We start from the raw sequence: 13,166 nt of genomic DNA, 5'->3' as shown, positions 1-13,166 counted from the left end.
TGCGGGTTTGAGGGAGTGTGATGTAATCAATCTGCCAGGCCTCTCCATATTTGTATTTCAGCCATCGTCCTCCATACCAAAGAGGCTTTGACCGTTTGGCTTGCTTAATTGCAGCACATGTTTCACAATCATGAATAACCTGTGCTATAGTGTCCATGGTCAGGTCCACCCCTCGATCACGAGCCCATCTGTATGTTGCATCTCTACCTTGATGGCCCGAGGTGTCATGGGCCCATCGGGCTATAAATAATTCACCTTTATGTTGCCAGTCCAGGTCCACCTGAGCCACTTCAATCTTAGCAGCTTGATCCACCTGCTGGTTGTTTTGATGTTCTTCAGTAGCCCGATTCTTGGGCACATGAGCATCTACATGGCGTACCTTTACAACCAGGTTCTCTACCCGGGCAGCAATATCTTGCCACAATGCAGCAGCCCAGATGGGTTTGCCCCGGCGTTCCCAGTTGTTCTGCTTCCATTGCTGTAACCACCCCCACAGGGCATTTGCTACCATCCATGAATCAGTATAGAGATAGAGAACTGGCCACTTTTCTCGTTCAGCAATATCTAAGGCCAGCTGGGTGGCTTTCACTTCTGCAAACTGACTCGATTCACCTTCTCCCTCAGCAGCTTCTGCAACTCGTCGTGTAGGACTCCATACAGCAGCCTTCCATCTCCGATGCTTTCCCACAATACGACAGGACCCATCAGTGAACAGGGCATATTTCTTCTCATTTTCTGGTAGCTTGTTGTACAGTGGGGCTTCTTCAGCACGGACCACCTCCTCCTCTGATGATATCCCAAAGTACTTGCCTTCTGGCCAGTCCATAATCACTTCCAAGGTTCCTGGGTGACTGGGGTTTCCTATTCGAGCCCGCTGAGTAATCAGTGCAACCCACTTGCTCCATGTAGCATCAGTTGCATGATGTGTAGAGGGGACCCTTCCTTTGAACATCCAACCCAGTACCGGCAGTCGGGGTGCCAGGAGGAGCTGCGCTTCAGTACCAACCACTTCCGAAGCAGATCGAACTCCTTCATATGCTGCCAATATCTCCTTTTCGGTTGGAGTATAGCGGGCCTCAGATCCTCTGTATCCCCGACTCCAAAACCCCAGGGGTCGACCTCGAGTTTCCCCAGGTTCTTTCTGCCAGAGGCTCCAGGTGGGGCCATTCTCCCCGGCTGCGGTGTAGAGCACATTCTTTACATCTGGTCCTGTTCGGACTGGCCCAAGGGCTACTGCATGAACTGTTTCCTGCTTAATTTGTTCAAAGGCTTGTCGTTGCTCAGGGCCCCATTCAAAAGCATTCTTCTTACGGGTTACTTGGTAGAGCGGGTTTACAATCAGACTGTAATTTGGAATATGCATTCTCCAAAACCCCACGACACCTAGGAAAGTTTGTGTTTCCTTTTTGCTAGTTGGTGGAGACATAGCTGTTATTTTGTTGATCACATCCATTGGGATTTGACGACGTCCATCTTGCCATTTTATTCCTAAAAACTGGATCTCTCGTGCAGGTCCTTTAACTTTATTTTGTTTTATGGCAAAACCGGCCTTCAGAAGGATTTGGACTATTGTCTACCGTTTCTCGAAAACTTCCTCTGCAGTGTCACCCCACACAATGATGTCATCAATGTACTGCAGGTGTTCAGGAGCTTCCCCCTGCTCCAGCGCAGACTGGATAAGTACATGGCAAATGGTAGGGCTGTGTTTCCACCCCTGGGGCAGCCGATTCCAAGTATATTGGACTCCCCTCCAAGTGAAAGCAAACTGTGGCCTGCACTCTGCTGCTAGAGGGATGGAGAAAAATGCATTAGCAATATCAATTGTGGCATACCACTTGGCTGCCTTTGATTCCAGTTCGTACTGGAGTTCTAGCATGTCCGGCACTGCAGCACTCAGTGGTGGCGTGACTTCGTTCAGGCCACGATAGTCCACTGTTAGTCTCCACTCACCATTAGACTTTCGCACTGGCCATATGGGACTATTAAAAGGTGAATGGGTCTTGCCGATCACTCCTTGTCTCTCCAGTTGACGAATTAGCTTATGGATGGGAATCAGGGAGTCTCGGTTGGTGCGATATTGCCGCCGGTGCACAGTTGTGGTAGCGATTGGCACTTGCTGTTCTTCAACCCTCAGCAACCCCACAACAGAAGGGTCCTCTGAGAGACCGGGCAAGGTAGACAACTGTTTAATGTCCTCTGTCTCTAAGGCAGCTATGCCAAAAGCCCAGCGGAACCCTTTTGGGTCCTTGAAATATCCTCTTCTAAGATAATCTATGCCAAGAATGCACGGAGCATCCGGGCCAGTCACAATACAGTGCTTTTGCCACTCTTTCCCAGTTAGACTCACTTCAGCCTCCAATACAGTTAACTGCTGGGATCCCCCCGTCACCCCATAAATACAGATGGGCTCTGGCCCTTTACAGCTTGATGGCATTAGAGTACATTGTGCACCGGTGTCTACTAAAGCCTTATACTTCTGTGCGTCAGACGTGCCAGGCCATCGAATCCACGCAGTCCAATAAACTCGATTGTCCCTTTCCTCCCCCTGGCTGGAGGCAGGGCCCCTCTAGTCCTGGTCAGAATCTTCGTTTCTGTGTTTAAAAGACTGCCTGCTGGAAGTTGGAGCAGCAAACTTTTCAGAGAACCCCTTTCTCCCGATTATTTCTTTTGCAACTCACGTACCCGTGCCTCTAGGGTCTCAGTAGATTTTCCATCCCATTTTCTCATGTCCTCTCCATGGTCACGTAGGTAAAACCACAGGGTGGCACGGGGTGTGTACCCACCATATTGTCTTCTTTGCACGGATGAACGCTTACCCCTAATAGCTGAGACACTGGTTTGTACAGGTGGGGAGGAAAATAATTTCTCTTCAAGTTGGTGGACCTTTTCAGAAAGTTTCTCCACAGCCGAGACGCAGGCCTGTAGGGAAGAGGAGAGACTTTCTTCGTACTGCCGGAGTTGTTTAGTCAATTCATCCACTGTGGGTTCCTCATCCTCTTTCCAGGCCATTATTGCCAATGAGCTGGCACATGATGATGGTGCACTCCGTAGAAACTCCCTCCACATGGGTCGTGTACACTTGACTTCATCTGGATCTGTGATATTTGTCCGTTGTCTAGGTCCTCATAAATCACCTCCCGTACGGCTAATTCCCTCAGGTACTGGATTCCCTTCTCCTTAGTGGTCCACTTGCCTGGTAGACATACAAGTTCTTCCTTGAAGGGATACCTTTCCTTCACAGCTGCCAGGAGATGCCTCCAGAGGCTGTAAGGTGGTGCTCCATCTCCAATTGCTTTGTCAATGCCTGCGTCTCTAGCAAGGGATCCCAGCCGCCTGGCTTCCCTGCCCTCTAATTCCAGACAATTGGCTCCGGTGTCCCAGCACCGGAGCAGCCAGGTGACAAGCTGCTCACCTATGCAGCGACCAAAATCTTTTCGCACATCTCGTAGCTCACGCTGGTATAGGGTTCGGGTAATTACTGTTGATTTTTCGACATCCTCATCTTCATTCTCCTGCACCTCTGATGGCCCAGCCTCATCTTCTCTATACCTAGACCTAGCAGAAGACTCTCTGCATTCTAAACGACCTGAATCTCTATACCATTTTTTCACCTTGTCTACAGGGGCAACTTGCACTGCTGCAACTCGTTTCTCTGACCCAGCCACAGGGTCTGCCACAGGGGTTGGAATACCCTCTGCAGGGGCAACTTGCACTGCCACTGCTCGTTTCTCTGACCCAGTCACAGGGCCTGCCACAGGGGTTTGAATACAGTCTGGGCCCATCACAGGGGTTGGAGCGGCTGCAGGAGCTGGAGCGGCTGCAGGGGCCGGAGTGGCTGCAGGAGCTGGAACAGCTGTGGGAGCCGGAACGGCTGCGGGAGATGAAGCGGCTGCAGGGTCCGTTGTAGGGGTTGGATTTGCCGTTGGGCTTGTCACAGGACTTGGAGTGGCTGCAGGGTCTGTCACTAGGTTGATAGTGGCATCGATTGCAGCTCGATAGGCATAGGCCAGACCCCAGCACGCTACAGTGATTTGTGTCTCTTTGGAACTGCCAGAGTCATGACACCTTTTTTTCAAGCATTCTACCAGGTTTTTAGGATTTTGCAGTTGTTCAGGGGTGAATTTCCAAAACACTGGAGGTGCCCACTGCTCTAGAAACCTGCCCATATCCTCCCATACTCCCTGCCATTCACAACTATCCCGCCTCAGGACAGCTCTCTGGATGAGATTCCTAAGTAGTTGTTTAACCTTCAACAAAACCTGAAGCGCATTCAGGAGACATAACAACAAGAACATGCTGGTCTGAGTATCCCAAGGATATTCAACATCTTGGAGAACTATCGTAACTAGCTCAGAGGATAAGAGGGTGGTGAAGGAGAAAGGGAGAGTGAACAGGTAGGAAAAAATATCTTCCCCTGTCCCCTCCACAGATTGACTCCCTGATGAAAAAAGGCAATAGGTGTAATTGCTAATAGTTTCTGAGATATGGTTTCCAAACTATAGAGTCGACGACAGTGCTGAATACAAATACCAGGTTAGAGTCATGACCAGAAATTTCATCATATCATAAGCCATTGTTACACCACACAGTACCATAACAATCTTAAACCAGGGCCCGGAAAGGATAAACAGCACGACAGGGAGCACATACAGAAAGTAACGTGCTATAAAACTCAATTTGGAAAACAGGCACAGCAGACTTGAGATTAAAGCAATCAACATTGTGACTAGCAACTATTAAGCAGGTCCAATACTTATACCAATTTTAGTTTAACACTCTGGCCAGATCTGTCGTTATCTCAACCCTTCGAGCCCCACGTTGGGCGCCAAAAAGGACTGTTGTGGTTCAACCCAGTCAGCAGCTAAGCACAACACAGCCGTTCGCTCACCCTCCCCCCTCCCTCTCTGGGATGGGGGAGAGAAACGGGAAAGTGAAGCCTGTGAGTTGAGATAAAGACAGTTTATTAAGACAGGAAAATAATAATAACAATAATAATAATAATAATAATAATAATGGCAATAGTACTACTACTAATGTGTACAAAACAAGTGATGCACAATGCAATTGCTCACCACCCGCTGACCGATGCCCAGCCTATCCCCGAGCAGCCGGCCCCCCCACCCCGGCTAGCCACCCCTATATATTGTTTAGCATGACGTCAGATGGTATGGAATACCCCTTTGGCCAGTTTGGGTCAGCTGTCCTGGGTCTGTCCCCTCCCAGCTCCTGCTGCACCCCTAGCCTGCCCGCTGGCAGGACAAAGCGAGAAGCTGAAAAGTCCTTGGCTTAGTGTAAGCACTGCTCTGCAACAATTAAAACATCAGCATGTTATCAGCACTCTTCTCATCCTAATCCCAAACATAGCACCCTGCCAGCTACTAGGAGGAAAATTAACTCTGTCCTAACTGAAACCAGCACAATGAATAAAAGAGATTTTGCTGCATTACTTTCAACCAAATTGTCCATGCTTTTAAGTAGACAATCCCCGCTATTCATTCCAGCCAGTGAAACACAACCTGCTGCAGCCGCATGATCTCTTGTTACCATGCTGCAGAAGAATTATTTTGGGGTGACATGGATGTGTCTGGCAGGGGAGAGCAAATAGTAAACCTTATGCTGGAAGAAGTAGCATGAGGAGACCCGGTGGACTGTTATGTGCTTCAGTAGATATGTAATTTTGACATCCCACTTTGGAAATGAAGTCCCCTGATCCCGCAGACTAGTTATTTTTTTGAAGCGCTGTTGAAATTGGAGTGATTATTAATGTGGTTAAATGCCTCTAGAATTGGCACCTTTGATGACAGGGGCATATCTTTCTCATGAGTTGTACGATGTATGTTGTGGTGGCCTGTGGTGCTGCAGTAATGACAAGGCTATCATTAGGGATATGTTGGAAGCTGCATCGTCATTTTATAATGTGCAGGACAAGGAAATGAGGCTGGAGGAGCCAACTGATTTATCAGCACTCACCTCTGATATAGAACTGGCCTCTCAGTTCTGAGCCCTTATTAACTGCCTTTAAACATAGATCAGAGAGTATTGCTTCTTTTAAACCAGAGATCTCTGTGTGTACGGTGTGCTCAGAGGGACCAAGGTGTTGCCAGTGTGTGATGTTTTCACTCAATGCTGTAAGCCTCTGTTTTTACAAATGAAATTGTTCAGGTCATATAGTCATATAGCAGCTTTGCATTTTGGAAATAACGTGAGGGGAAGGAGTTGTTTTCATGGCAGCCACAAGGCCGGGATCTCCGCAGAAGCAGCCTAGCCCTGCCTTGGTGCAGGCCAGGAGAGGCCTCGGCTGCCCATTTCCAGGCTTTTTCCAAGTCAGAAATCATGATACATTGGGAAAAGAATGTTTTCTGTGAGGCACAGCAAGCTATTAAACCTCATCCCGAGGATGTGGAAGTGGGTGGACTGCATTTTCTCTCGTGTTTTACCAAGGCAGACATTGGCATCGTGCTTCAGGAGCCGCACGGCCCTGGGCCGCTGCGTGCTGTGTGGTTCATGCGTGGGAGGCCACTGTGGGGAGGATGAAGTGATTCATTCCCCAAGGTCTTGTGGTGGTTTTACTCGGTTGGGCAGCCGAGTTCCACCACAGCCGCTCTCTCACTCCCCCTTTTCAAAGGGGAAGGGGGAGAAAATATGACACAAAGGGCTCAAGGGTTGAGATAAGGACGGGGAGATCGCTCAACAATTATCGTAATGGGCAAAACAGACTCAGCATAGGGAGATAGTAAGATGTATTGCCTATTACTAACAAGCTAGAGAAGTGAGAAACAAAGGAAAGAAACCAAAAACGCCTTCCCCCCATCCACCCTCTTCCACCTCCTCCCCCTGAGTGGCGCAGGGGAACGGGAGAATGGGGGGTGTGGTCAGTCTATAGCACCTCGTTTCCACTGCTCCTTCTCAGTCACTCTGCCCCTGCACTGTGGGGTCCCTCCCACAGGATGCAGTCCTTCCTGAACTGATCCGGCGTGGGCTTCCCACAGGCAGCAGCTCTTCAAGAACTGCTCCAGATATGGGTCCGTACCATGGGGTCCATCCCTCAGGAGCAAACTGCTCCAACCTGGGTCCCCCACGGGCAGCAGCTCCTGCCAGGTCACCTGCTCCTGCGTGGTCTCCTCTCCACGGGCTACAGGTCCGGCCCGGAATCTGCTCCGGCAGGGGTCCTCCACAGGCTGCAGCCTCTATCGGTGCAGGTCCACCTGCTCCACCGTGGTCTCCTCCACGGGCTGCAGCATGGAACCCTGCTCCACCATGGTACTCCATAGGCTGCAGGGGGACAGCCTGCTTCACCATGGTCCTCACCACAGGCCGCAGGGGACTTCTGCTCCGGCGCCTGGAGCACCTCTCCCCCTCCTTCTTCACTGACCATGGCGCCTGCAAGGCTGTTTCTCACTCCTCTCTCTCTCCCAGCTGCTGTACCGCAGCGGTTTTTTCCCCTGTCTTAAATATGCTCTCACAGAGGCGCAAACAACATCACTTACTGGTCCGGCTCTGGTCAGCAGCAGGGCCCTTACCTAACATGGGGCAGCTTCTGGATTCTTCTCACAGAAGCCACCCCTATGGCCCCCTGCTACCAAAACCTTGCCACGTAAACCCACTACAGGTCTGTTTATGCTTTCGGCTTTTTTCTCAGGCTGAAAAAAACAGGTATCACTCGCTTGCGACATCTGCAGCTCCACCGCAGCTGCGTGCTTTCATTTTCTCACTCCACAGTTCCTGGAAGTCTCTGCTATACACAAGCATACCTGGTCTGTATGCACAACAGCTGAGCTATCCACAGGATTTAAGAGTCCCCGATTACTCCTCAGATGATGGACTAGAACAGCTTCATCATTGCTGCCTATTCCAGAAAGGCCACATGCCCATTTTTATATGCACACTAAGGATATCACATTATCAGTTTGATGATAACATGCATGTTTATTGGTCACTAAATAAAGTACTGTGGGCTTCAACTGTTTAGCACCTTTCAAATTCCTCCAGCGTTGCCCAAAACTAGGGACACATCATTTCCCAGAAAACTAAGTCTGAAGGACCTCAGAGCCCTGTTATGCTGACCCCAAAATCTCTGGCAAACACCCCAAGCAGGAATCTAATGTAGGGCTGCTGATAGAAAATTGTAACAGCGTGTTTGCAGGAACATGAGATGCTAAGCAATTGTTTTCTGTTGTTCTTTCCTTGGTTACGCATTTATTTTAAGTCTCTCATCATTTATTTGGAATTCAGAACAGTGTCATTACAGTTTGCTAAGAACAGTTTGTTTGTAGTTCTAGGTGTACAAAATCAGTTGCACAGTTTGGTTCAGAACTTTAGAAAATATAGCACCTAAATGTCACAGGAGAAAACAAATGACTAGAAGAGGTCAGTTATGGAAAGTAAAATGTTGGTTTCTTTGTTTCTTTTAAGACATTTTAGAAAAAGGTACAGATGTAACAAGTATAATTTCTTTATCTGAAGGATGCCTACCAAGAAAAAAAGCAGACTTTCTTTTACTCTATAAAAGTTTTTGGTGTAATTCTGCCCTTACTGTTACACCTGCAGTTTGAAAGGCTTCTGTTGGATTAGAAATCATATTGAAAATATCTCTTACCAACAATGCAAATAGCAGATTATTAAAATTGAAAAAGAATAATGCAAATCTTGAACTTAACAAGCATACCCAATACACTTGATGCTATGCTTCTCACTTTTAAGCACTGATTTTGTGGGGATGACTTCTAAGTGAAAATTAAAGCAAGTAAATTTTTGCAGATTTTGGCTTCATGGGGAAGTGAACTCATGGGTTTTCCTCTTGTTGTAACTTCCTAGATAATTCTGCATTCTTGTTGTTTACAATGGGCTTAATTCTGATCATCAAGTTCTGCAAGGGATTATTTTTAAGGAAAAAGAGATTCTCACCAGGAGGCTGAGTTACACCATTCATCCATTGAAAAGGAATATTTTACTTGTGTTTTTTTTTTTAATTAAAAATCAATAGAAGATGTTTCCTCAGCAATCTAGCATTTATAGAAGTATTTCTATTGTTTTTAGAATGGGAAAACAAAACTTGTTTACAGTGCATGAATCTAAAAACAAATTTGACTGAAGTATAAGAACATTTTATAAAGGCTGCTAACCCTTATGAGGACCTCAGCTTAGAGGAGCTGTTATTCACTGTACAATGAAAGAGCTGCAGCCAGTGGTTATGACTGGAGTGATAAACTAACTTTTTTCCTATTTTTGTTTTCTTCTACCTTCCAGGTATATGACAAGCCACAAAAGCATTCTGCTCTGCACTATGATCCAGGCCTCCAACAAGACTTCACTGGTGACACCTTAAAATCAAAGCACCAGCAGAAAAGTAGCAACCAGCACCATCTTGACTGGTCAGCAAGCTCCGACTCTGTATCCACTTCTCAAAGTTGCTTCATCAACACAGAACCCAGTCGAGAAGCAGTTAGTGCCACCAAGGTCACCACTCCAGAGCCAGGAGTTTCCTTCAGCAAATCCCAAGCAAAGAAGTCCTGTGCCAGTAGCACATGGGGGCAGCTGTCGGCCAGCAGCAAAGAGCTTGCCATCTGCAGTGCAGTCCCATCACCCAACAACGTTAGTGCGGCCGCCCAGCCAAGCAGCGCTTCTGAGTGCAATGGGCTGTTGCCTCTTGGTAATCAGGAGGGAGGAGTGCAGCTGGAGGCCCCCGATCAGCCTGCTGGGAGTACAAAGAAGTCCAGCAAAAAGGACTTGATAAGTCAAACCATCCAAACTGCAGACATTGAATGGGTGAAGAGTGCTCAGAAAGCATTTGATAGCAAATCCCATGACAGCATGGAAGGAAAAAAGGAGTCTTACTCGATGGACACTGTGTTGGATGCATCACCCACAATGCAGAATCCCACTTCTGCTAGCAGTTGTGAAAGTGACACCAGTCATGTACGAATTACTATCCCAATAAAGTCTCCGACAACAGATACATCTGGCCACAAAAGGAAAAAAAGGCAATCTACAAAATCTTCCATGGAGAAAACTATCCAGGAGAAAAGCCTGCCTTCTGCACTTGCTATGAGCAGTGAAGTAGCAAACAGGACTAGTTCTCAGTCAGAGGGGAGTAAAAAAGATCTTCGAGCCACAAAGCTGGGGAAAGTGATTGAAAATGAGTCCCCCTTAGTAGCTGTTGACAGCAGTGTGCTTACTGACAAAGCTTCCCCCAACAGTGCCACCAGACTCAGAAAATCTGTAGCTGTGACATCCACTCTCCTATCCACCAATCTTCCCACAGCTAGCAAATTATCTGAGGTCCAGCACCCCAAACTTGCAGCTAAGAGGCGATGGACCTGCAGCAAGCCTAAATCTATCCTTCAGGAGACCTCCATGACAGCATCTGAGAAGCTGATGGTGGAGCCTCCTTCAGCCTATCCCATCACACCATCCAGCCCTCTGTATACCAATACAGACAGTCTTACTGTGATCACACCTGTCAAGAAAAAAAGAGGACGACCAAAGAAACAGCCTTTGCTCACTGTTGAAACCATTCATGAGGGAACCTCTACCAGCCCAGTGAGTCCAATCAATCGTGAATTTCCAGGAACAAAGAAAAGGAAGAGGAGACGGAATCTGGCCAAGTTGGCCCAGATGGTCCCAGGAGAGGACAAGTCCATCAGTGAACTCAAGTTTCACAAAAAGGTTGGGAAGCTTGGGGTCTTGGATAAGAAGACTATCAAGACCATTAACAAGATGAAGACCCTCAAGAGGAAGAATATTCTCGATCAGATCTTGTCCTCCTGCTCCAGCAGCATAGCTCTGAAAGCAAAAGTCCAGCCACCATCTAGTGCTGGGCCAACAACCATTGATGTCAGGCTAGGGAAGCAGATCAATGTCAGCAAGAGGGGGACTATCTACATTGGTAAAAAACGGGGCAGGAAGCCAAGAGCAGAGCTGCAGCCTCAACCAGAAGAACCTAAGACAGCCATCAAGCACTCAAGGCCTGTTTCCAGCCAGCCAGAAAACCCAGCAGTGCCTTCCAACTTGCAATCACTTGTGGCATCGTCACCAGCAGCTATTCATCAGCTTTCGACACAGTTAGTGGGGACTAATGGCAACCTTAGCCCTGCAAGTACTGAAACTAATTTTTCAGAGTTAAAAACTATGCCAAATCTTCAACCTATCAGTGCTCTTCCTACAAAAACCCAGAAAGGAATGCTCAGTGGAACTTGGAAGCTGTCTCCACCCAGGTTAATGGCTAATTCACCTTCCCACCTCTGTGAAATAGGTTCTCTGAAAGAAGTCACGCTGTCGCCAGTGAGTGAGTCTCACAGCGAGGAAACCATACCAAGCGACAGCGGGATAGGTACAGACAACAACAGCACTTCTGACCAAGCCGAGAAAAGCTCAGAATCCCGCCGGAGATACTCCTTTGATTTCTGCAGCCTGGACAATCCAGAGGCTATCCCATCTGACACCAGCACAAAGAACAGGCATGGTCACCGGCAGAAACATCTAATTGTGGATAACTTTCTCTCTCATGAGAGCATTAAAAAGCCAAAGCACAAGAGGAAAAGGAAAAGCCTGCAGAATAGAGATGACCTCCAGTTTCTGGCAGACCTTGAGGAACTCATCAATAAGTTTCAAGTGTTCAGAATTTCCCATCGAAGTTACACATTTTATCATGAAAATCCATATCCCAGCATCTTCAGGATTAATTTTGATCACTACTATCCTGTGCCATATATCCAGTATGACCCATTGCTCTATCTTCGCAGGACCTCTGACATGAAATCTAAGAAGAAGCGTGGTAGACCTGCCAAAACCAATGACACCATGACAAAGGTGCCTTTTTTACAAGGGTTCGGTTACCCTATTCCCAGTGGGAGTTACTATGCACCCTATGGAATGCCTTACACATCAATGCCTATGATGAATCTTGGTTACTATGGTCAGTATCCAGCTCCTTTGTACCTGTCTCACACACTCGGAGCAGCTTCCCCGTTTATGAGACCTACCGTGCCCCCACCCCAATTCCATGCGAGCTCTCATATGAAGGTGTCCACCACTGCCAAGCATAAAACAAAACATGGAGTGCACCTACAAACATCTGTGGGAATGGGCCTTGGAGACATGCAGTCCTCTTTGGCTCCTCCAAAGGTTGGAGGAACAAGCCTTTCAAGTGGCCGACTTCACAAAAGGAAACACAAACATAAGCACAAGCATAAGGATGAGCGGATATTGGGGACACATGAAGATCTGAGCAGTCTCTTTGATAGCAAGTTCACTGGCTTCTCCAGCCATGCGATCAATGAAAGGCTAAGTGGCTCAGATAAAGATCTGTCCTTGCTCAATGAGAAAAGCAAGCATAAGGAGAAGCAGAAGCACCAGCATTGTGAAACTGGGCACAAAGGCTCAAAGAGTAATTTCGAAGTGGATACACTGTCTACGTTACTACTTTCTGATGACCAGCAGTGGACACAGAGTAAAGAAAAAAGTGACTCGAGCAATGATCCCATTGACTCTTGCACAAAAAGATACTCTGGTAATACTGAGAGTAATGCAAGATCAGAGTCTCTGGACATGTTTGGTGAAATGAATTCCTCGAGTGAGAAACGGGACAATGATGCAAGTGGGAATAAAAGAAGAAGCTTTGAAGGGTTTGGAACTTACAGGGAAAAGGACATTCAGCCCTTCAGGACAAATAGGAAGGACAGAAGTACTTATGATTCTTCATCCTCTTCAGGTAAGCTCCGTTTTATTCTATTTTACCTTACTGTATTTTAATTTTAATGCTGAACAGAGGGACTTGCTGTTTCCAACAACTATGTTTGAGTCACTAACTTCTCTGGCTTTTTGCAATCGCACCCCATTTTGGTCATGTGTTAAGCTGAAACCTTTTAGAAGTATTTGAGTTGTTACCCAGAATTTTCATAAATATTTCTCTTGCCTTTGCATATTTATCCTTGCTTGGACCAAAAAGCCTCCAAAAATCTAGCCATTGTGTTCTGCAACAGTAGCAATTGCAATGCCTGTTGGAAAAGTAGGCATCCCTCCTACTGGGATCTGATGTCTTGGGGTGATGGTCATTGCCCAGCCTTTGGGAGTACAGCCACGGTACTGAGCAGTCTTCACTCTGGCCCACAAAGTGTACAAAAGCCATTTGCTGATGGGTTGGGCAAGTTGTGGGGGAAGCTGTGGGT

At 47.3% G+C, this 13,166-nt stretch overlaps 1 protein-coding gene across 1 annotated transcript in view; it reads left to right on the top strand.

Annotated features, from left to right (window-relative positions):
• The first annotated feature begins 5,831 nt into the window (after nt 1–5,831).
• The window catches only part of LOC121062446 (SET-binding protein-like), a 104,541-nt gene continuing 97,206 nt past the window's right edge, over nt 5,832–13,166 (top strand). The window contains exons 1-2 of the mRNA XM_040542440.1: nt 5,832–5,861; nt 9,247–12,709. Coding sequence (XP_040398374.1) covers nt 5,832–5,861; nt 9,247–12,709 — 3,493 coding nt within the window. The remainder of the gene's footprint in view (nt 5,862–9,246; nt 12,710–13,166) is intronic.

The sequence above is a fragment of the Cygnus olor genome, chromosome W, assembly GCF_009769625.2.
Source record: "Cygnus olor isolate bCygOlo1 chromosome W, bCygOlo1.pri.v2, whole genome shotgun sequence".
In the NCBI taxonomy this organism is placed as follows: Eukaryota; Metazoa; Chordata; class Aves; order Anseriformes; family Anatidae; genus Cygnus; species Cygnus olor.
Note: the sequence above shows the minus strand (reverse complement) of the source record. Positions and strands in the feature narration are given on the sequence as shown.